Genomic DNA, 25323 nt, shown 5'->3' with positions numbered 1-25323 from the left:
GAAACAGTTTAAGTATGATACTCATGATTAACAAATAGAAGAGAAAACTTAATGGTTAAACAAACACACTTATGCAAAAATAATTTCAATTATCAAAAGAATAATAAAAAGAAAGAAAAAAAAATCAAATCACCGAAAAGAAAAAAAAAATCAATTCAAATCTGGTGGGTCACTCAAATTTATTTCGGTGTCTTCTCCATGTGTTTAGTACTCTAGATATGGCTTTAATCTTTGACCATTAACTTTAAACGTGACACCGTTCTTTGGATCCTTAATTTCAATTGCCCTATGTGGAAAAATAGTATGAACAATAAAGGGACCAGACCATCGAGAGCGTAACTTACCTAGGAATAGGTGCAAGCGAGAATTGAATAAAAGCACTTTCTGACCTGGAGTGAAAGATTTTCTCATAATTTGCTTGTCATGGAAGAGTTTGATCAGCACTTATTATAACAACTGGTGCTAATTTGGTAATCAACAGTCACCCCATTAGGAGAGTTTGATCATTCAACTACTACATTCTCAATTGAATCTTAAACACAATTAACTTAGTTTATTTCGTACAAGTATTAGTTTATTTCTATCTCTCATAATTATTGGTTACGGAAGAATAATTTGACAAGTGTTTGTTTCGATCTTTAGTTGGTTGCATTATTGTGATTGCTTTAGCACTTTGAGTAACATCAATTCCTATGGAGACGATCTTGAATACTCATTACTTTATTACTTGTTGTGTATACTTGCACTTTGGCATTGGTAATAATTGATTATATAAATCAACCAACAAGTTTTTGGCGTCGTTGCCGGGGATTGATTGTTTATTTTCAAAGTGTGAAGTAAATCGTGATAACACTAAACTAAACTTGATTTATTCTATTGATTGGCAGATCAGTACGTGCATGCGCAAGGACGGATCTGTGATATTCCAATTCGATCATGAGATTGAATGGACTATCAGGAGATTGCGAAGAGAACAAAGAAATTCAAAGACTGTTTTAGACATGAATAATTTGCAAGTTGATGGAAATTTGAATCCTAACGGGCCTTTACAAGCAGCCAACATTCAAGAAGAGCATAATGAACATGCTAACAGGAGACAGCCAGGCAACAACGATATTATTTACATGGCTGATGACAGAGACAGAGCTATACGAGATTATGCCGTACTAACTCCCAAGTTGTCCATCCTGGCATCATCAAACCTGAAGTAGATGCTGCCAACTTTGAGTTAAAACCAGTGATGTTTCAAATATTGCAAACAGTTGGGCAATTCAATGGATTGCCAAATGAAGATCCTCATCTCCATCTTAAATTGTTCTTGGAAGTAAGTGATGCTTTCAAGATTGCTGGAGCAACGCAAGATGCCTTAAGGCTGAGGCTCTTTCCTTATTCCTTAAGGGATCGAGCAAGAGCATTGTTAAATTCATTACCATCTGATTGCATCACTACATGGAATAAATTGGCTGATAAATTCCTAATGAAATATTTCTCACCAACAAAGAATGCGAAATTACGGAATGAAATTACCTCTTTCCATCAAATTGAAGATGAGAGTTTGTACGAGGCTTAGAAAAGGTTCAAGGAATTGCTCAGAATGTGTCCTCATCATGGTATTTCATGTTGCATTCAATTGGAAACTTTCTACAATGGGTTAAACCCGAGTACAAGGTTAATGGTGGATGCTTCAGCAAATGGGGCTCTGTTATCCAAATCCTACACTGAAGCTTATGAAATTTTGGAGAGAATTGCCAATAATAATTACCAATGGCCTTCAGCTAGGCAACTAGTAGCCAGAGGATCAGCAGGGGTACACAGCATTGATGCAATTACAGTCCTATCAGCCAAGTAACTTCATTGACTAACATGGTAAAAGCCATGACAGCTGCTCCAGCAACAGTAAAGCATGTTACTGAACTTTCTTGTGTCTACTGTGGTGAAGATCATGATTTTGATAATTGTCCTGGAAATCCAGCCTCAGTAAATTATGCGGGTAACTTCAATCGACAACCTCAGAACAACCCATATTCAAATACTTACAACCCAGGCTGGAAACAACACCCAAATTTCTCATGGAGCAATCAGAATCGAAATGCTCCAATATTGAATGGACTAAGTAGAAACACACAGCTACAACCACCTGGTTTTAATCAACAAAGTCAAGAGCAAAAGCATGTCAGTCAGGATCCAATCACTTCATTGGAAGTATTAATCAAGGAGTACATTGCAAAGAATGAAGCAATTGTGCAGAGTCAAGCTATATCCTTGAGAAATCTTGAAAAAAAAATGGGACAATTAGCTACAGCAATGAGCAGCAGAACTCAAGGAAGCTTACCTAGCAACACGGAAGATCCTAGGAGAGAGAGCAAAGAACACTGCAAAGTGATTAGTCTGAGATCTAGAAAGCATGTTGATATCCCAGTTAAGGTAACAAAAAATGGGATAGAATGCAATTCAGCTAAAAAACCAACTAAAAAGGGAAGCATGTTACAGCAGATTCATCATCAAGACACTGATGCAAGGGATCCAGCTACAGCAACTGCAAAAGCAAATTCAATCAGATCTTGCTGAAAAAGAAGTTACAACACCAGTAGCCACAACCTGCACCAACTTAAACAAACAGAGTTTGGTACCTCCTGAATCTAACCAGTAGTTTAGACATCCACCACCCTTCCCTCAAAGGTTCCAGAAGCAAAAACAAGACAAGCAGTTTAGTAAATTTCTGGAAGTGTTGAAGCAATTGCACATAAACATACCTTTTGTGGAAGCTTTGGAGCAAATGCCAAATTATATGAAATTTCTAAAAGATATCTTGGCACGAAAGAGAAGGCTGGGAGAATTTGAAACTGTTGCTCTAACACAGGAAAGCAGCCATATGCTTCAGAGTAAAATTCCCACAAAATTGAAAGATCCAGGGAGTTTTACAATACCCTATTCTATAGGGAATAGGTATGTTGGTAGAGCACTTTGTGATTTGGGAGCTAGTATTAACTTGATGCCATTATCTGTGTTTAAGCAGCTTGGAGTAGGGGAGTGCAGACCAACAACTGTCACTCTGCAATTGGCTGACATATCTCATGCATATCCTGAAGGAAAGATAGAGGATGTACTGGCGAAGGTTGACAAATTCATTTTTCCAGTGGATTTCATTGTGTTGGACTTTAAAGCTGACAAAGAGGTACCCATTATACTTGGCAGACCTTTTCTAGCAACTGGAAAAACTCTGATAGATGTGCAGAAAAGAGAGATGACCATGAGAGTGAATGATCAGCAAGTCACATTCAATGTACTAGAGGCTATGAGAAACTCTGATGAACTAGAAGACTGCAATTTCTTAAGTGTAGTGGATCTTGTTGTAGCAGACAGAATGGACAGATGCTGCAGTAATGTACTTAACAAAGTCACCACCTTTGAGGAGGTTGAAGAGGAAGATGTTGCAGCAATTCAAACAGATTGGATGGACAAACAGCAATCTAATAAGCACAACAGAGTCATTGAACACCTGAATCTTTCAAACAGGAAGTAAAACCAACTTTACCATCTATTGAATCACCCCCTAGTCTTGAATTAAAATTGTTACCTTCACATTTAAAGTATGCTTATCTTGGTCAAAACAACACACTCTTTGTAATCATTTCGTCTATTTTGGATGCAGGTCAAGAACAAAGCCTAGTGGATTTGCTAAGAAAATACAGAAGAGCAATTGGATGGACCATGGCATATATAAAGGGTATCAGCCCATCAATATATATGCATAAGATCCTTTTAGAAGACTGTTCCAGCAATTCGGTGGAGCACCAGAGAAGGCTGAATCCTATTATGAAAGAAGTGGTAAAGAAGGAAATTATCAAATGGTTGGATGCTGGAATCATATACCCAATATCAGACAGTTCATGGGTAAGCCCAGTTCAGTGTGTTCCAAAGAAATGAGGGATAACAGTAATGGCTAATGAGAAGAATGAACTTATTCCTACAAGGACAGTGACTGGATGGAGAATGTGTATGGATTACAGGAAGCTCAACAAAGCCATAAGGAAAGACCATTTCCCACTTGCATTCATAAATCAGATGCTGGACAGACTTGCTGGAAAATAATACTATTGTTTCTTAGATGGGTATTCAAGCTACAACCAGATTGCTATAGCACCAGAGGATCAAGAGAAGACTACATTTATCTGTCCTTATGGAACATTTGCCTTTAGCAGAATGCCATTTAGGCTATGCAATGCTCCAACAACATTTTAGAGATGCATGATGTCTATATTTTCTGATATGGTATAACAAACTTTGGAAGTTTTTATGGATGATTTCTCAGTTTTTGGAGAAACATACAACAACTGTTTACATAACTTGGAAAAAGTTCTTAAAAGATGTGAGATGGCCAACTTAGTACTTAATTGAGAGAAGTGTCATTTCATGGTACAAGAAGGAATAGTGTTGGGTCACAAGATATCCAAGGATGATATTGAGGTAGACAAAGCCAAGATAGAGGTAATCAATAAACTGCCACCCCCAACTTCAATAAAGGGGATTAGGAGTTTTCTGGGTCATGCTGGATTCTACAGAAGATTCATTAAGGATTTTTCCAAAGTAGCCAAGCCTCTGTGTTCATTGCTGGAGCATGACAAACCATTTCACTTTGGCAAGACTTGGAATTCAAAGATAAGAAAGACACATAAAATATTGTGGCGGACCATCTCTCTCGTCTCCATTTTGACACAATTACAGAGCCATTAATATTGAATGAGTTATTTCCAGATAAATAATTAATGAATGTGGAAGTATTACCTTGGTATGCTGATATAGTTAATTATCGTGTTATAGGTCAACTTCCAGAGCATTGGACCAAGCGAGACAAAGCCAAATTTTTTGCAGAAATAAAGAATTTCTTTTAGGATGACCCATATTTGTTCAAGTATTGTGCATACCAAATTATTAGACGATGTGTCCCAGAAAGTGAAATTCAGAATATCCTTTCATTCTGCCATGAACAAGCTTGTGGAGGCCATTTCAGTGCTAAGAAAACAGCAACTAAAGTTTTACAATGTGGTTTCTATTGGGCAACTATATTTCGATATGCTTACACTTTCTATTCTTCATGTGATAGGTGTCAATGAATGGGGAGCATTATGTTGGTTGATTTATATAATCAATTATTACCAATGCCAAAGTGCAAGTATACACAATAAGTAATAAAGTAATGAGTATTCAAGATCGTCTCCACATGGATTGATGTTACTCAAAGTGCTAAAGCAATCACAATAATGCAACCAACTAAAGATCGAAACAAACACTTGTCAAATTATTCTTCCGTAACCAATAATTATGAGAGATAGAAATAAACTAATACTTGTACGAAATAAACTAAGTTAATTGTGTTTAAGATTCAATTGAGAATGTAGTAGTTGAATGATCAAACTCTCCTAATAGGGTGACTGTTGATTACCGAATTAGCACCAGTTGTTATAATAAGTGCTGCAGCACTGGGTAGAACAAATCTGCTTCCGCAGTTATCGCATGTTGGAAATCTCATACTTTTAAATCTACTAACAATGACCAGTTGCTCATAAATTTAATGTATGGCTTTATGACCTTTAATCTCTCTACCCTACAAGGTGAACACCTATGTCTAGGATATCACAAATCTTAATTCAAGTATTGCTCTTTTGGGATTTAAGATAACCTAATCCAGGAAACTCAACTTAAGAACAAGTAATACTCCAATAATGTCCGCTAAGACATGCCCTTTTGCTGCTCTATCTTAACTGAAACCATTAAATGGGTGGTCAACCGAAATAACAATTATGTTCATAAAAATTATTAGAGTATAATGCTACAACATTATCATAACAACATATAAGAACAGTCAAGAACCTATTGGATTATTTGTCACTCAACTACACTTAAATTTAGTTCATATTCTGAATGAGAAAAGTAAACATAAATATACTGATCATAGTATACATCCAATCAATAAAAGGAAGAAAAATAATATGAATTGAGCACAATAAAAGTCTAAGGATACTTCTCGGTTCTTCAATGACGCCGAGTAGCACTCCTTAATCTTCTTCTTCTTCTCGCCTTTGTAATTGTTTTTAGATGATAACAATTCTCCGCCGCTTGCTATATGGTGCATGCCTCCTTTATATATTGCAAATTAGGTTAAAGCCGAAACCCATGAGCGTGCATGTATTCAAATTAGGAAACATGCAGATCGTGATTTAATTGCTAACCGCACCAATATTTTCTCCTGCGTTACTCCCAAGTTGTTGTAGCACTGGTTGCTCTAACATCCGTAACAGCACTTGTATTATTTTCGAATGTGCTTTCTTTCTTTTGTGACCATCTTCTTTCCTTCTCTTTCTCATTTACTGTCTCCGTATCCTTTCATGAATTTAAAACCTACAAATTAAAACCTGTTTTTAGCACAAATTACTATGATTCAAGCAAAACTTGTTAAAACTCAACTAAAATGAATGTTTATGCAAAAGGTCACCAAAATGTAATCAAAACACATTATTTGCTCTCTAAATGACCTTTATTCAAGTCTAGAACAGATGTAATAACTCTCATTTCCTAGAGTTATCACACCCCCAAACTTAAATTATTGCTTGTCTTCAAGTAATAACACATACTAATATTTCCCGCAAGCAAATATGCACACAACTTCAGCTCTTTTATCAAACTTGCAAAGATTATTCCACCTTTAGATCATAATCCCAATCATACAACATGCCCATAGTAGATTAGTTGTAGGCTTAAGCTTCTTTCTGTCCATAGTGTGTGTGTGCTGCCTTTGTGATTAAATTCCCGATATGCTGTAACATTACCAAAGGATTGCCGAAATTTCAGCAGTGATATACTTCATTCTTACAAGGGGTAGCATAAATTCCACATATTCAAACTGTGATAACTTTAACATTGATAACTTGGGGGATAATCAACCTCCTTACTGTAATATTTATTTTTCATGTGAATGTCTATCACTTGTAATGATGACACTCAATTACTCAAACCATGCTTAGATCAGAGTTGCTGCAGCAATATCTGTAGTATAGTCTTATCTCAAGATATCTTTGACTCAAGGCTGAACATGGGGCTCATGAACAGACCTGGCTACTCAATGCCTTAGACAGAGGACATATATTATTATTATTATTATTATTATATTAGTTTTTTAAGAACATATGCTACAGCACTGCTCATAACTCTCGCTGCCTTTTTACACATTTCTGCATATGGGGTGCATACTCAGATCTGGTTACTCAGCAACTTAAGCCATTGGAGCAGAGTTTTATTTCATAAATATCACAGTCAATCAACATGCTTCTCACTTCAAACTTAAGACATTTTCTATTCTTTTGGTTTTTGCTCTAGCAGTCTCATACAACTCAATCACGGGTTAAGTGTTGGGACAAAATTTCAATTCTATCTATAACTATCTCTACTTGGCATTCTCATAAATACTAAATAGAACTCAATTTATCTTCATTAGATTTTCAAGTCCATACACAAATAATAGATAATAGAGCTTTACGCAACACAAACATAAACACATATATAAAACACATGAAAACACATGAAATCGGACACAACCCCCCCAAACTTGATAGATGATGTGTCCTCACAAGCAAACAAAATAAAAACACACAAATGGATGACAAAGAAAAATGGTTTTTTTTTTTTCAACTAGAAGGAAACTATTAAGATGAAAGTACTCCCCTGTGGTGGGGACTACAGCCCATGACGGGATGCTATCAGCGCTTCTTGGAGGCACTGCGCAGCTTATCCTTTGGTGAAGCCTTTGGGGAGGTGGCTGGCAATGGATTTGTTCTTTTCACTGCAGGGCTGGTGAGAGGAGTTGTGGCCGGGGTTGCTGTAGCAGTACCCGCATATGTACTGCTTTTTCGCTTGCTAGATTGCCTTGGACTGGTGCGGATAGGCTGGCTAGAAGTTTGTTGTGGAGGTTTTGGGGTCAATGCATCAGCTGCCTGGCCCTCGGCTGTAATGGCAGCAATGACCTTAAGTAGTTGCTTGGCTTGCTCAGACGTAGGCATGGCTCTGGTTGCTGCAGCAGCCAGTTCAGCATCGATTTGCTCCATCTCATCGTCAGAGGCTGGAGGTGTTGCCATTTTTTCTTTACCCTTGGCCTTTCCTTTGCCTACAAAGACTGGAATAGGAGGCTCCATGTCAGGGTCTTCCTCCTCCTTTTCTTGAATAATATGCTGCTTCATAGTTTTGGATTGGGTTGGGATGGGTGGTTCCTCACATTCTTGCTCTGAATTATCCTTTGCTTCTGAGGGTGAGCTATCAGTCTCAGATTTGTCACCTTCATCCTTGGTGGGTCAAATGGTTCAGCATCTTCTGAGTCAACTTCTGCTGGTGGTTCAGTTACAGCTTGCTCTGCTGGTTCATCTAAAGCAGTGGCTTTTTCACTGGTTTCTGTTGGAGCACCTGTGGTACTAGTGTCAAAATTGTATTACTGGAGCAGGGAAGCAGGGAAGTTTCGATGATTGCATTTCATGTATTCAGCAAATTTGTATAGTTGTCCATCCAAGTGCTGTAGATAGCTCCAAAACCGACTATTTTCCCTCTGCTGAGCTTCCACACAATGATTGATACTGGTGCTGAGTGCTTGGGTGGTTTGTTCTAAGTCAAGAGTTCGGCGTGCTCCTGTGACAACAACTGGTTCAGTGGTTGTTCCAGCACTCTTGCCAGCAACTCTTTCAATTGTATGTGCCGTAAAGGCACCCTCATTCTTGACATGCTCATCGCTGGCTTCAAGACGAACACCTGAAACTACACAAATGCTGGTGACAAGTGAAGGAAATAACAAAGCAGCAGTTTGGTGAGTTTTGGCTGCACACTCTCGGAATTCTTTTGCAATGATGCTACTCACATCTATGGGAAGCCCTATAACAAGGATATATAACAAAACCAGTCTTTCTTATGAAACCGTAGTAGTGTGAGTGGTGGGCATAAGCCTAGATTTCAAAAATTTCACCCACACCTTAGCCATAGGTTTCAAATCTATCATGTTAACCACACGCCCTTCCTCGTTAACCCATGATGCCCCTTCGATGGTAAGAGTTGTGAAAATGGTAGTCTAATTTTTCGGGGTTAACTTATCACACAATTTAGCATACTCAAAAGTAATCTCAGCAGGTAAGTTATAAAAAGCATTGATAACACGGGAGTCCAATGGAACAAGTGTATTTCTTACCTAAATGTTGTGCTGATCAGGGCTTACCAAATTGGCATAAAATTCTTTTACCACCGGCAGTACAGGATTGCGAGGGTGTTTGCAGAACTCTAGCCATCCTCGCTTTGCTGCAGCATTATGAATTGCTTTCGTAATTCCAGTGAGTTGGTCTGGAAATTAAAATCCTTTTTCTTCCAGAAGCCGACGCGGCTCTATGAATTCTTAGTATTTTTCCTCAGCGTGGTAGCTCTGGAATCGTGATGGATCTTTGAGGCGGTTGGCTGTTTTCTTGTATCTCGGCATTGTTGCAGCCATAACAGATTGAAGCTACTATTTCTGAGAATAAAAAGAGAAGAAGAGGTTAAGAATTAGGAGAGTTGGACTGGCGAAAGAGATGGGGAAGAGTAGCATGGACACTAAGCACAATGACTCCTTTTTATAGTGGATTGTAATGTAAAGATAACTACAGTAATTAGAGATAATTGAGGGAATAAAATATTTGAATTAAATGTGCATATCCCAAAATTATCTGTTATTGAAATTAAAGCTGTAATTTCGGCGATTTGTTTCCGCAATTTCTATCCACATCTGAGCATCCATCTGTCACGATTTCATCTCCAACGGTAAGTGAAGGCTCCAGCCTTTAATTTACTGTAACGGGAAAAATTGTTGCTGCAGCCCCCCTTTGCTCATTCCAACAACGGGTATAGAATCCATACCAAAGCGTCTAATACGTGGTTGTTGTCCTCTGAGTTCTGTCACCAGATACTTGCACTTGTCAACATGAAATTCAATTGCCACCTTTATTTCAAACTAAAATTAAGTCTAAAATTATGAAAATAAATAGATTAAATGACATTGAAAATAAGGAATGCAATAATGTAAAATGATAAAAATAAACGGTTAAAATGGCAAAACACGATTAACGAAAATAGTAAAGAGGAATAGCTGTCCATAAAACCAAAGGATATCAAAAATTGGTTTATAGTGGCTGGTTCCTCGATGGGCTGCCTCCCATGAAGCGCTTAATTTAAGGTCCTTCATCCTGACCTTCTGTCTTTGCTCAATAGCTGGGTTCTTGAAGGAGTAACACCTCCTTTGAACCTTCTGCTGCTGGATGTATGTAATGCTTAACCCTGTGCCCATTAACCTTGAATTGGTGGCCTGTTTGTTCATCCAAAAGATCAACAGCTCCATGAGGGTAAGATTTTAACAGCTTAAACGGGCCAGACCATCGTGACTTGAGCTTTCCCGGAAACAGTCTTAGTCTTGTATTGTGGAGCAGCACTAATTGACCAGGGGTGAACTTCCTGTGTTGAATATGCTTGTCATGCCAGTGTTTTGTTCTCTCTTTATAAATTCTGGTATTTTCATATGAAAATAACCTTAATTCATCAAGCTCACAAAGTTGAAGCTTCATTTGTTCTGCTGCAGCATGCATGTCCCAATTTAGTTTCTTTAGTGCCCAGTGTGATTTATGCTCTAGCTCTAGGGGCAAATGACAAGCCTTGCCATAAATAATTTGGTAAGGAGACATGCCGAGTGGGGTTTTGTATGTTGTTATGTAGGCCCATAAAGAGTCATGCAAATGTAAAGACTAATCCTTCTTTGTTGGGTTCACCACTTTTTCTAAGATCTTCTTAATTTCTCTGTTGGACACTTCAGCCTGACCATTGGATTGTGGGTGATATGCTGTTGTTATCTTGTGTCTGACTCCATATTTCATCATTGCGGCAGCAAAGATTTTGTTGCAAAAATGTGCACCTTCATCACTAATAATTGCTCTAGGAGTGCCAAACCTGGAGAAAATATTTTTTTAATGAAAAGTTACCACGGTTTTAGCATCATTGAAGAAAACATAATGCCAAACTCATTATGTCTCCAAGTTACCCACTTGGAGACATAATCTACAACAACCAGGATATATAAGTTCCCAAAGGATGGGGGAAAGGGTCCCATGAAATCTATTCCCCAAACATAAAAAACTTCCACTTCCAGTATGTTGGTCAATGGCATCTCATGTCTGCTAGTTATGTTCCCTGTTCTTTGACATCTATCACAACCTTTAACAAAGTCATAAGCATCTTTAAAAATAGTGGGCCAAAAATAACCTGATTGTATAATTTTGGCAGCTGTTTTGTGCCCCCCAAAATGTCCTCCGTATGTTGCAGAATGACATGACTCTAGTATATGAGGTATTTCTTCTGCTTTTACACATCTTCTAATTACTTGATCTGAGCATAACTTATATAGATGTGGGTCATCCCACTGGTAGCTCTTAACATCATGAAGAAACTTCTTTTTCTCTTGAAATTTCAGCGCAGGTGGTAGCAACCCACTTACTAGATAATTAGCAAAGTCTGCATACTAAGGAGATTATGACTGCTGCAGTATCTGTGCTTGCTGTACTACCAACAGCTGTTCATCAGAAAAAGTTTCAGTGATGCCCTTCCTTGTCAATGTACTAGTGTCTGCTTCCAACCGTGACAAGTGGTCTGCCACTTGATTCTCAGTCCCCTTTCTATCTTTAATTTTCAGATCAAATTCTTGAAGCAATAAGATCCATCTGATTAGTCTTGGTTTGGCATCGTTCTTTAAAATTAAATATTTGATGGCTGCATGGTCTGTGTAAACAATTACTTTAATACCTACCAGGTAAGCTCTAAATTTGTCAAAAGCAAAAACTACTGCCAACAACTCTTTCTTTGTAGTGGTGTATCTGTGTTGGAGTGAAAGTTTTGCTTGCATAGTATATGGAATGAAAAACCTTATCATTCCTTTGCCTTAATACTGCTCCCACAGAATGATCACTGCTCCCACAGAATGATCACTAGCATCACACAAGTCGAATTCTTACAAAAGTAATACCCAACGAATTAGTCTAGCTTTTGCATCTTTCTTTGTGAGAAGATATTTAAGAGCAGCATGATCAGTGAACGCAATTATTTTACAACCAATGAGATAGGATCGAAATTTTTCCAATGCAAACACTACTGCTAGCATTTCTTTTTCAGTAGTTGAATAGTTCAACTGTGCATCATTCAATGTCATACTAGCATAGTAAATAACATGGGGAATTCGATCAACTCTTTGTCCTAATACTGCTCTTATTACATAATTAGATGCATCACACATGAGTTCAAATGGTAAGCTTCAGTTTGGGGGCTGAATAATGGGTGATGATGTCAACAACTGCTTTAATTTTTCAAATGCCACCAGACATGAATCATCAAAAACAAAAGGTACATCCTTAGCAAGTAGATTGCATAAGGGTCTAGAAGCTTTGCTAAAATCTTTAATGAAACGTCTATAAAAACCAGCATGCCCAAGGAAAGATCTTACTTCTCTGACTGTTTTGGGTGGAGGAAGATTAGAAATGAGATCTACCTTAGCTTTGTCAACCTCAATACCTTTGCTCGAAATGATGTGACCGAGAACAATAGCTTGTTTTACCATAAAATGGCCTCCCAATTTAAGACCAAGTTCTTCTCGATACATCTCTGCAGAACTAGTGTCAGATGATGTAAACATTGATCAAACGAGTCACCAAAAATAGAAAAGTCATCCACAAAGATTTCAAGGAATTGTTCAACCATATCAAAAAAAATACTCAACATGCATCATTGAAATGTAGCAGGTGCATTACATAATCCAAATGGCATACTCCTATATGAAAAAGTGCCAAAAGGGCAACTGAAAATGGTTTTCTCTTGATCTTTTGGTGCTATGGGAATCTGATTATATCCTGAGTAGCCATCTAGAAAGTAATAAAATTCATGGCCTACTAATCTATCAAGCATTTGATCAATAAATGGTAAAGGAAAATGGTCTTTACGTGTGACAGAATTTAATTTTCTATAATCAATGCATACACGCCATCCTGTAGTTACTCTAGTGGGTATCAATTCATTATCAGCATTCATAACAACTGTAACTCCTGACTTTTTGGGCACAACTTATACAGGACTGACCCATAAACTATCAGAAATGGGGTAAATGATACATGCATCTAATAGCTTGAGGACTTCAGTTCTAACAACTTCTTTCATATTAAGATTTAACCAACGTTGCATTTCCCTAGTAGGTTTAGCATTTTCATCAAGATGAATGTAGTGCATGCAGTCTACTGGGTTTATACATTTTATGTCTGCTATGGTCCATCCTAATGCTTCTTTATGCTCTTTTAAAAAATTCAATAACTTACCTTTTTGTTCGTTATTGAGGGATGATGAAATGATTACCGGTAGAGTACTTTCTTCTCCCAAAAATGCATATTCTAATGTGTTGGGTAATGGTTTGAGCTCGAGTTTCGGTGCTGATTCTGATGATGGGATGAGTTTCTTTTCTGATGGTGCTAGTTGTTCAACTCTTGACTTACATTTATTAGTGTCCATGGATGGTGCTGAGTCAAGTAGAGCATTGACCTCATCGACCGATCTGTCAAATCAAAATCTAAACTAAAGTGAGTTAAGCATGTTTGTAAAGGGTCATCACTAAGGTTTGAAAGAAAAGTATTATCAACTAATGTGTCTATTAAATCCCCATCAACAATTCCATCATCTACATTGTGAGGTTGTTTGGTAATGTTGAAGATGTTCAGCTCCATAATCATGTTGCCGAAAGACAACTGCATATTTCCAGTCCTGCATTGAATGTGAGCATCCATAGTTGCCAAGAAAGGTCGGCCTAGAATAATGAGGATGTGCTTCCTTGAATCCTGTACAGGTTGAGTGTCAATTACAATGAAATCAACTTGTCTACCTGGATAAGCACGTCCTCCATAATACCACGAGGTATTTTCGTGCACCGATCTGCAAGTTGTAACATCATTGGAGTTGGGTGTAATTCTCCCAGTCCAAGTTTCACGAATACAGAGTAAGGCAACAAATTTACACTAGCTCTTAAATCCAATAAAGCATTCTCAATTGTGTGGTTCCCTATACTACATGAGATAGTGGGGGAGCCTGGGTCTTTGCATTTTAAATGAATTTTGTGTTGGAGTATAGAACTAACGTTTTCTGTTAAAAAGGCCTTCTTTTGAACATGAATATTTCTCTTTTTAGTACAAAGGTCTCTAAGAAACTTGGCATAAAATGGAACTTACTTTATAGCATCAAGTAAAGGGATGTTAACACTTACCTGTTTGAAGATTTCAAGAATCTCACCTGTGGATTTTCCCTTCTTTCCTTTAGCTAATCTATGAGGAAAATGAGCTTTGGGAACGTAGTCTCGTGGGTTGGTTTCTTCTTTCTCCTCCGGTGATGAGTCCTCAACATTCACAGGTACAATTTGATTTTCTTTTGTCACCGGCATCTTCACTTTGTTGTCAACTTCTTTTTCTTTTCGCAAGTTCATTACTGCTTTGACTTCTCCGTGCTGTTGTGGTGAACTGGTACTTGCTTCATGTACTCCTTTAAGATTAGGCACTAGTTGACTTGGAAATTTACCTTTCTCAACAATCATTGCCAAGGCCTGAACTAAAGAAGCAAGTTGTCCCACCATCTTCTCGAGGCTTGAAACTGATTGAGCTTGTGAGTTGAAGCCTACTCTCAACTCATTTCGTAGTCCATCAATGGTGCGGTTCTATTGCTCAATTGTAGAGTAAGTAACATTCTTGAGATTCTGGAATGAATCCTCCAATGGTCTGGGCTAAATGTAGTTCTGGTTCTGATTGTATGGTCTAAATGGGGGCTGAGAGGCTTGAGGAATTTGAGGAATTTGTTGCATTGGTAGAGCTGGAGCTACTGGTCCATTCTGTTAGAATCCTTGAGACCATGAAAAATTGGGGTGGTCTCTCCATCCAGGGTTATATATGTTGGAGTATGGGTTGTAATTTGATGGCTTTCTCATTACACCTATGGCATTGAATTGATCTGGATATGAGTCGAGGTCATGTGGTTCTGTTGATTTAGCAGTCGATAACGATGCTATTTGTCAAGAGAGACTTTCAACCATCTCCTTGACTTCTTTGATTCCCGAAGTTGACTCGCCAATGTAAACCTCATTCACTCCTTTAATTCTTTTAGTGTTCTTGAGTGATCGACTCTGCTATTGGGAATTATCTGCTTGTCGCTGGAAGAATTCTCAAATATCTGATGCATTTTTTGACATTAGCTCTCCTCCACTTGTTGCCATTAGCCATTCTTACACATTTGGCAATAATCCCTCCAAAAAGTATTGGCATTGGTGTCATTTCTCATACTCATGATGTGGACACTTCAAGAGTAGCCCATTGAATCGTTCCCATGTTTCAAAAAATTGCTTGTCCTCTCTCTGGGTAAACTTCGAGATTTCCCTGCGAATAGCATTGGTTTTATGCACTGGGAAATATTTATTCAAAAATTTCATAACCATTTGTTCCCATGATGTGATGCTATTAGCAGGCAATGTATTAAGCCATGAACGAGCTCTATCCTTTAAAGAAAATGGGAATAGTCTAAGTTTAACATAATCGTCTGAAAAATTCTCATATTTAAAAGTTTGACAAATAGCATGAAAATCATTCAGATGATTATATGGATCCTCATTTTCTAGGCCATAAAATGTTGGGAGACAATTTAGTACACTAGGTTTTAGTTCAAAACTCCTAGCAGCTAAATTTGGGTATCTTATGCATGATGTGCTCAAATTAGCTAAGGGACTGAAATAATCCTTAAATGGCCTCTCTGGTGGTGCTTGTTGCAAATCCATTTTATTTTTAACGTGTTTGTATGTGCGAAGTGTTTTCTCTAATTCAAAGTCTATATGTTCAAGATTATGTAATAATGACCTACGACCATGCATGCAAGGAACACAAAAATAAATGAGAACAAAACAAATAAAAATAACGAAAAAGGAGAAATTACGATACTAACCTTATCACGCTATTACAACCTTACTATAAAAATACACAAAAAATACGTAAAATAAATTAATAAGATAAACAAAAAATTACAAAGAAAAATAAATTGAAAATTAAATTACAAAATTTTAAAAAAGAGAGAAAAAGAAAAGAAATACTAACCTCTAAATGCAGATTCACTTTTTTTTCTTTTTTTTAATAAAAAAATACAAAAAAAAATAAAAGAAATTATTCACAAAAATTAATTCTACGAATTAAAATAACTTACCTCCCCGGCAACGGCGCCAAAAACTTGTTGTGCAAATTTTATTGAACTCGCAAGCATACGAATCTATTGTAGATAATGGAGGTATTAGTGTCATCTAGCTCCATTGTTGATAAAACTATGCTCTGGCACTTGAGACTTGGCCATATGAGTTTAAAAGGCCTTAAAAAGTTATCAAAACAGGGTTGTTAAGTGGTGATAGAATTAAAGACCTTGGATTTTTTTAAGATTATACCTAAGTAAATCCACAAGAACCTGCTTTAAGGCATCTGCTCATACATCAAAGGCATCCTAAATTATATACATTCAAACCACATCTTATATTATATGCATTCAAATTTGTGAGGACCTTCATAAGAAGTGTCTCTAGGTGGTGCAAAATATTTTTTGTTTATCATTTATAATTTTTCAAGAAAATTTTGGGTTTATGTACTTAAGAATAAAGATTAGATGTTTGAAAAATTTAAAAATTAAAAGGTTTTGGTTGAAAACCAAACTAGCGAGAGAGTGAAGAAATTGAGAACTGATAATGGACTTGAGTTCTTTGATCAAGTGTTTGATAGATTTTGTGCTAATAAAGGTATAGCTAGATACAAGACAATGAGAATGACCTCCTAGCGGAACCGCCTTACTGAAAGAATGAATAAAACATTTATAGATAAGGTGAGGTGTATGTTGATTTAAGACAAGCTGCTTAGAAACTTGTGTGCTGAAGCTCTCAACACATCATTTTATCTGGTAAACATGAGCCCTTTTACTGCCATTAAGTGTAAAATACCATTTGAACTTTGGTTTAAAAAACCAACCAGTTATGAGAGCCTAAGGATATTTGGATTTATGGCTTATGCTCACAAAATTCAAGGGAAATTACCTCCAAGGGCTTTAAAAGTATCATCATTAGATATCCTGATGGTATAAAGGGGTATAAACTTTGTTGAGCTTATCTATCTCTACTAAAATGTATATCTAGTGGAGATGTTGTATTCAATAACGAAGAAGTGGTAGACAAGTTTCATATAGCTAAAAACAAGCACCTTAATCAAGCTCTAGGTGTACAATGTAAGGTGGAGTCACCTATTCAATACAACTCATATGATATTTTAGAATTTGATGAGATTGTTAATGACACAAGTGAACATAAGAAACTTCAAGATGAATCTTCAACTCAAATTCAGTCTCATCATTATCAATTACCTAGAGATTGGCAAAAAAAGGTAGGTTAAAGCCCGTAAAAAGTATGGGTATGTTGACTTAATTGCATCGAATTTACATTCTGCTTATGAAATTGATGATAAAGAACCTACAAACTTCAGATAAGCTATTAATTATCAGTATGGAAGAGAGTAAATGAAAGAAATGGATGACAAGATGAGTTCTCTTTACAAAAACTGTATTTGGGAGTTAGTTAAAAACCTTTAAAATAAAAGGATTGTGAGTTGTAAATGGATATATAGAATCAAAAGGCGTCTTGCTCCATCTAAACTAAGAAGATTTAAAACTAGACTCAGAAAGAGAGGATTAAGTATTTTGACCTATTGTAAGACATATATCAATAACAGTATTGTCGGCTCTAACGGTAGTACAGGATTTAGAATTAAAGCAACTTGATGTCAAGCCTGCTTTTTCGCATAGAGAGCTTCAAAGACAAATTTTTATAACTCAACTTGAAAGGTATGAAGCTCTAGGCAAAAGGATCATGTATGTTTAATCAAAAAGTGTCTGTATGGTCTTAAGCAATCTCCAAGGTAGTGGTACCCCAAGTTTGAGGAATTCATGATTATTTATAGTTTCACAAGGTGTAACTATGATTGTTGTGTGTTTTCACTAAATTTTCGCTAGGACTTGATTCAAACTAATTGGGTGGTGCTCATTGAATTCAGCTCAAATATTGTTTAAACAAACAAATTTAATATTTAAGTGGAGCTTCTGCTAAATTTGGGTTTAGGTGTATTTTTTATATGTTTAGGGCAAGCAATTTAGCTGAGATATCCTAAGTGTAAGCTAAAGTAATGTTAGCCAAAATCAGAGCATTTATATTTAGTTTATGTGATCAGTACTCTTAAAGTTTAAACAGATAATGATATGCACTATGTCAATAATCATATGAACTATGTCATTAATTATGCCAAGAGTGAAAAACTCAAATGTGTTGTTCATTGGAAAGACGTTTCCAAAGTATCATATATATATTTATTTATTTATTTATTTATTTATTTATTTATTTATATGTTGACCATAAGTTTTTTTCCATTTAGTGTTGTTCATGGCTTTTTGTGTATGTGTACATTTGACTTTATCGAAAGCAAGACATTGGGCATTGGAGGTATGGATGTTCATAATCTAATCTGATTTGCTCAATCCGTCTGATCCATAGAAATCATATCCGTGAATTGGTGGATTGGATTGGATTGAAAATTTGAAAATCTGCAGTCAATGTATTAGATATGAATTTACTTCTATAAATCCACAAAAATCCACGAATCTGCAAAAAAAAAAACTATTTAATAAAAAATTAAACTTGTAAAAATGGCATTATACTCACTAATAAATAAATAAGTTAAAATATAATTACATTAACACCATATTATATCTTATTCGATAATAATATAAAATAAAAATAATTAAACAAAAAAATATAGCTTCCTAAGCAACTAACTTTCATGTATTGATCTAAACAAATAAGAGTTTTTTTTTGGTGTTATATTTTGAAACTTTGAATGTATTTTCTATCTTTTTCTAAACAATTAATTTATTTAAATCTTATTTAATTGTGAATTTGATAGGTAGTAAAATCATTTTCATATTAATTCCTTTATTTAGTTAGTTAGTGAATAGGACATGATTAAAAATTTTTAGCCCGCAAACCAATCCGCAAAATGGTGGACTAGATATGGATTGGGTCAAATCTGCATCCAATCCGGAGACATATGGATTGGATTTAGATTGAATTTCACCAATCCGTAGATTGGATTGGATTAAAAATTTATAATCCGTAAAATCGTAGATTAGATATAGATTGATGTCTAATCCATAAAATTCGATCTGTGAACACCCTTAATTGGAAGAGTTTGAAATGAGGTAATTTTTGTGTAGGACTTGATGTTAGGTTTTATGAATGACATTGCATTTGAGAAGGAGTAATTGTCATTTGTAGTTATGATGCCACAGATTTTAGATAAGATCATGGTATGATTCACATTTTGATGATAATTATCTAACTTATAAGTAGAAGGCCATGCAAGTTTTAGACAACCCACAATAAAAGAACCAGTAGGAAATACTCTCTTTTAAGTTATGCAATATCAAGCTAACTATAAATTTTTTTTTCTCTTGTAGCAGTGATTGTAGGGTATATGTTATGTAATACTTGGATGAGCTCCTAAATGGTCAAAACATTCCAAGTGTTCCTTCACAACAAGTCGTTAATGTATACGGAAAACAAGCATCAATAGGGCTATTTAATAACAAGAAGTTGATAAAGGAATACCATTGCTAATGATAAGAAGTTAACTATTTAGCTTTGGATAACAATGAGTTTGCTTTATGTTAACAACACTTTTGAATAACAATCGTTTAACTTTTGTGATAATTTAAATTAAAACTTTAGGCAGGTTCCATGTTCCTTATGGTCATTGGAATGGCTTATAGGATTATGGATGTGCAAATCAGTTAAGTTAAATATTTTGGTTATTTTGATTGTTTAGTTAGTAGTAGCATTCTAAAAAAATCTTGACTTCTTTCACGAAAGTTGGGTAATGAGTCTAAGATACTTGACTTTAATTAAACCACGGGTAATTAAATCTCTTGAAAAAATTATCTACTTCTTTCATGGAAGTTGGTTAACTAGTCGAGGATACTCGACTTCAATTAAACCATACCCAATTATGCATTCTGAAGAAAATCTCGACTTCTTTCATGGAAGTTGTGTAACTAGTCAAGAGTACTCGACTTCAATAGAACAAAGCCCAATTAAATCGAGTAACTATTTGAGGACACTCGACTTTAATTAAATCATGCCTAATTATGCATTTCTCAAAAAACTTGGACTGCTTTATTGGAAGTTGGGTAAGTATTCGAGTATATTCGACTTTAGTAGAACCACGCTCAATTAAGTACCCTGAAAAAATTCTTGACTTCTTTCATAGAAGTCAGTAACTAGTCGAAGATACTTGATATGAATTGAACCAATCCCAATTATACATTCTTTAAAAAATCTTGACTTTTCATTGAAGTTGGAAAATAAATCGAGGATGCTTTACTTTAATTGAACTACACTCAATTTAGTCTTTAGAAAAAATTCTCGACTTTTTGCATGGAAGTCGGTTAACTAGTTGATACTTGGATTCAATATTATCAATAATTAATCATCTACCAAGATATGCAACAATCATTGAAAAATAGTATCTGAACCATGAAATTATCCAACAAACATTCAATACAAGGTCATCCACCAACTAAAGATCACAACAACTAGCAAAGTCATCTACCAACTAAGTATCAACAATAAAATCATTTATAAATAGGTTTTGGAGGAGACTAATGTGAAGGATAAAAATCCATGCCGAAAATGGCTTGTTGTTCAGTAGGCAAATCCTTATACAATGACTTAGGATATGATGAGAATCAAGTTATCACAAGATCCATTGAGCATCCATTAAGGTTCAAAGAAAAGGGCAATAACCAAGAAAATGAAGGAAACATATTAATTAAACATATCTCAAATTCATGCTTTGTTCAAGATATTAATCTGCCTAGATTGAGTATTCAAGATAGTCAATGTTTTGTCAATGTTATTCAAGTTTCTAAGTCTAATTTGGAGTGATTTGCATGAAGAATAAACAATGCCTTATCAAATTAGGAAGAAAAAATTGGCATAACCTTTGTTTGCTAATCTATTTTGGAAATAAGATCTTTTATTTCCTTTTTACTTTAGATTATATTAGCAATAAGGAAAACATTAGTAAAATTCAATTATATAAACCCATATGTCCTTATTGGGAGTTTTAAATCTAAGCTTATAATAATGTTGAGAGTTTTTCTCCTTGGTTCTTCAAAGAACTTTCAGAACTTATAATGATTTCATTTTATAGCATTCTTTCTTGACTTATCATTAACAATCTTTCTCTTCTTTCTTGAGTGTAACACTAATCATAGATCTCTTATACCATTGGTTCTTGTCTTTATAGATAAAGTGTCAAAGTCCTTATTTTATGACTGTTAAAATCTAAATTAGAACGATTCTTAGCAAAAAAAAAAAACAAACAAACAAAACTCACTGAGTGTAGGTTCTCACTTATCTTTGTGAGGTTCATATTAGGATAGTCTTTCATTTGCTCTAAACACTCATACCATGACCCAAAAACTTTACAACACCAACCTTAAAAATGACATACCATCTACGATCCTCCATTAAACCCTACATAAATAAATAATTTTGAATTTAGTGAATGTTTTAACAACATTAAGGAATTAAATAAAGCATAAAATAATAGAAAAATGATATAAAGAATTGCAACACTTGTATATAAATTTGAAACAAGGAGTCATTCATTATGTAACAGCATCAGCGTCGTGCATTTAAGTCTATGTGTCCACGACCACCACCGCATCGACTACATTTATAAGGTAGCTTTTTTTCACATTTAAATCGTATTCTATTATTCCTTGGATGCCCACCCTATCCCTTTTCTAGAGGAGGATATACTTTGTAGGCACATATATCACCTGAAACATACCACCTTTCTTGAGAACCAACAAAACTAAATTGATTGAGGAAAAGGATACCTTAGTAAACAAGCACTCTTGCCCTCAAAAGCGAAGACTAAACACCACCAAGTTATTGAGGACATGTCTGAAGAAGAGGTGGATACCCTTTTAGAGTATGCTAAATCCATGTGTCATATAAACTAAGAAAATCTCGATGCCTACACACCGCTATAGCATGTACATATAGTAATTGTTCAAATTAGAATTCTCTATAAGTGTAAGTCTTTTCTAACGTATTCATATGCCCATCAAGATGACTATCTTTGACAATAAACTTGTATAAATTTATGTTGATCCCCTAAAATTTTTTAAAGGCAATTTTTCGATCTCTTATTACCTTATCTGCCTATTTTGTTAATTAAAAATTTGTGGCTATGGCCTTTTCACGATGATTACAAAACCACTCTCATAGTTTGTCAATTATCCCATCAATTAGTTTATAAATAAGTAATAATTATTTAGATTTTAGAATCCTATTTTTGTATTTAGCAATATTGGCATTCACAATATTGTCATACCTCTCATCGAAGTGGGAATGTGCCCACTTATCAATCACTGCTGTTATGAGATACTTTTCAACTGCCTCACTAACCTTGCATATGTTATTCATATAATATATTAAGTGTGCTAGTTGATATGCTTTCAAAGACATTTTAAATATGCCACTAACATCAACTTCCATGTAGTGAGTCTTAAGGTTTTGCTTAAAGTGGTGTATTCAAACACCATAGGTAAGCATCTAGGAATACAATAGCTATACATTTCTTAATACTTGGATTGCAGTCAGAAATGAAAACCAAAATTTCAACTTCTCTAATTGATTCCCTCAAATTTATGAAAAATCATAGCTAAGATACGTTATTCTTATTATTACCGATACTCAAAGACAATCGATAAATCTAATTGTTACCATCTTTGCAAGTGGCAATGAGCATATCTCCTTTACATTTTCTTTGAGAAACGCACCATCAAATGCAATAATTGATCTAATGAAAAAAGAAAATCCCTTTAAAGAACCTCTTATTTTCATGAAGTATTTGAAGTGATTTATGTCATCAACTTTAATGAAACTTTAGGTTCCGAGAGTATTCTTCTCAAGCGTTGCCATATATTGAGGAAATAATTTATAAGACTATTCAAGTGAACCCAGAGCAATTTGCACTACATCTCTCTATGTTTTGTAATAACTTATATTGAAACCATATTTTTGTTTAAAATCTTACCTAATGTCCGTAGCCAAAATTGAAAAAGAGGAACCATTATATTGGCAATTACTTTTGTAGAAGCTTGTCAATGATCTTTCTTGAGGACGTCATGGGAACAAGAACGCAATTATAAAACTTTCTGATTTCGAACACACCATAATTGTTGACCTTAAAGGCATTAATACACCATTTACAGTTTTTATCCGTGCAAGTGACAACGTGTATTTCTTTACCAAACTTGAAGGTTCTTATATTCATAATTTTTTATTATAGTATATGCATTGAGAGTGGCTTGCAAGGCCTCTTTTTAAAAAAGATTGTTCTCTTTCCATCTCTGTCATCACCAACTTTGTTAAATCCTAAATTGTCAACACTAAGGAAATTATTATTCATGCATATTAAGTTAATGCTTGCAAGCAACTGAAGTCTAGGTAAATAGTTGTTACTAGAGCACAGCTGACTTACATTTAATACCAATGGACTATCAATTAGTGCTTCAATATCTAGTAGTGTTATGTCCTTCCATATTTGGTAGTGTTGTATCCTCCACACGAAGATGGACTTAGTTGGTTTGTGTTCCATATCAACCTGAGTGTTGGGCATAAGTTCTTATGTTGATTCATTTCCATTGTCAAAATGGATAGGAATAAAAATATTATCTTCTATATTTACTCTTTCAACTTCATATTGGGAGGTTGATGAACCAATGGTTGGATAATAATGACTCCCCTCCCATGAAAGGTATGTTGCAGGTGTACTTTCCTTTATCCTCATATGGCCATTAGGCTCGACAACATTTACCTTACATTGATAATTGATACAAAATGAATTTTTGAAATCGTTACTAACTTCTTTTTTTAAAAAATTCTACCTACGTTAGAATTATTTATAATTTCCATAGGTGACAAAGGCTCTGGCGATATTTTAAACTTGAACTTATTCAGAGAGGTCAATAGAAATGATTTGTACCAATCCTTCAACCAATTACTTAAATGTAGTTGAATGTGGCACTTTAATAACCCTTATTTAAGTATCGGTAAATTTGAATTCATTATTTTTTGAGTCCATTCACAATAAAAAAAAAATAAGAACATGTATTGTTGCCATTGATAAGTGAAGCACTGCCATCATTAAAAAATTTTAGCAAAAAAATTATTAAAGTAATTGAATAAAATTACACTGTATGACTTACTTTCTACTTGACTTATTTAAAAATGTACCCGACTTATTCAAATGACTTATTCGACTTCTTACTCAACTTCTACTCAATATGATTAAAAGACTTACTCGACCTGTTCAAACAACTTAAAATAATTAATATTTATTCAAAAGATTAATTCGACTTGCTCAAAAGACTTACTTGATTTGTTCAAGCAACTTAAAATAAATAATATTTGACTTGTTTAAAAGACTTACTTGACTTTTAATCAACTTATTCAAAAATTTACTCAACTCCTAGTCGACATGTTCGAAAGACTTCAATTAATATTCGACTTATTCAATATACTTATGGGACTCATATTTGACTTGTTCATTGACTCGTTCCACTAATTACCCAAAATTGTCTATATTACTCTACTAATTACCTCACTTATACTTCACTACTAGGCTTACTCTTACTTGAAATATTTCGTAAGTTCATACTCGACTTACATCTCAATTCACTCGACTCACCTTAGTTTTTGCTAGACTACACACTCGGCTTACTTGACTTTCTGCTTGGCTGGATACTCGACTTATTCAAAATCCTTACTTGATTTTTTTCTTAATTACATACTCGATTTACATGACTTCGTACTCGACTTATTCTTGGAATTATTTTTCAATAACCTAAAACTTAAATTGAATATTTCGGTCTTAAATCCCTATATTTTATACAATAGTGTGAGTATGCAAGAACTAAAATGAATAACATATTATTATAAACTCATAAATCATTAGTAAATATACACGTAATGAAATCAAATTGAATTCTAAGCATACAAAATGTTTATATTTCAACTTTATCCACCACTTGACAATGCACTTACTTTTAAGCTTTTTTTTG

The 25323-nt window shown here is 35.0% G+C and overlaps 1 protein-coding gene and 1 non-coding gene across 2 annotated transcripts; one reads left to right on the top strand and one right to left on the bottom strand.

Moving 5' to 3' along the window:
• Positions 1–1507: 1507 nt before the first annotated feature.
• On the bottom strand, positions 1508–1614 carry LOC112095920. Its single transcript, XR_002904080.1, has one exon. It is a non-coding gene; the product is annotated as a small nucleolar RNA R71 (small nucleolar RNA).
• A 1174-nt stretch (positions 1615–2788) lies between these two features.
• LOC112095653 lies at positions 2789–3523 on the top strand. The gene has a single exon (XM_024177750.1). The coding sequence runs from the start codon at positions 2789–2791 to the stop codon at positions 3521–3523; it is 735 nt and encodes a 244-aa protein (XP_024033518.1).
• Positions 3524–25323: the final 21800 nt, after the last annotated feature.

The sequence above is a fragment of the Citrus clementina genome, unplaced genomic scaffold, assembly GCF_000493195.1.
Source record: "Citrus clementina cultivar Clemenules unplaced genomic scaffold, Citrus_clementina_v1.0 scaffold_1, whole genome shotgun sequence".
NCBI lineage: Eukaryota > Viridiplantae > Streptophyta > Magnoliopsida > Sapindales > Rutaceae > Citrus > Citrus x clementina.
Note: the sequence above shows the minus strand (reverse complement) of the source record. Positions and strands in the feature narration are given on the sequence as shown.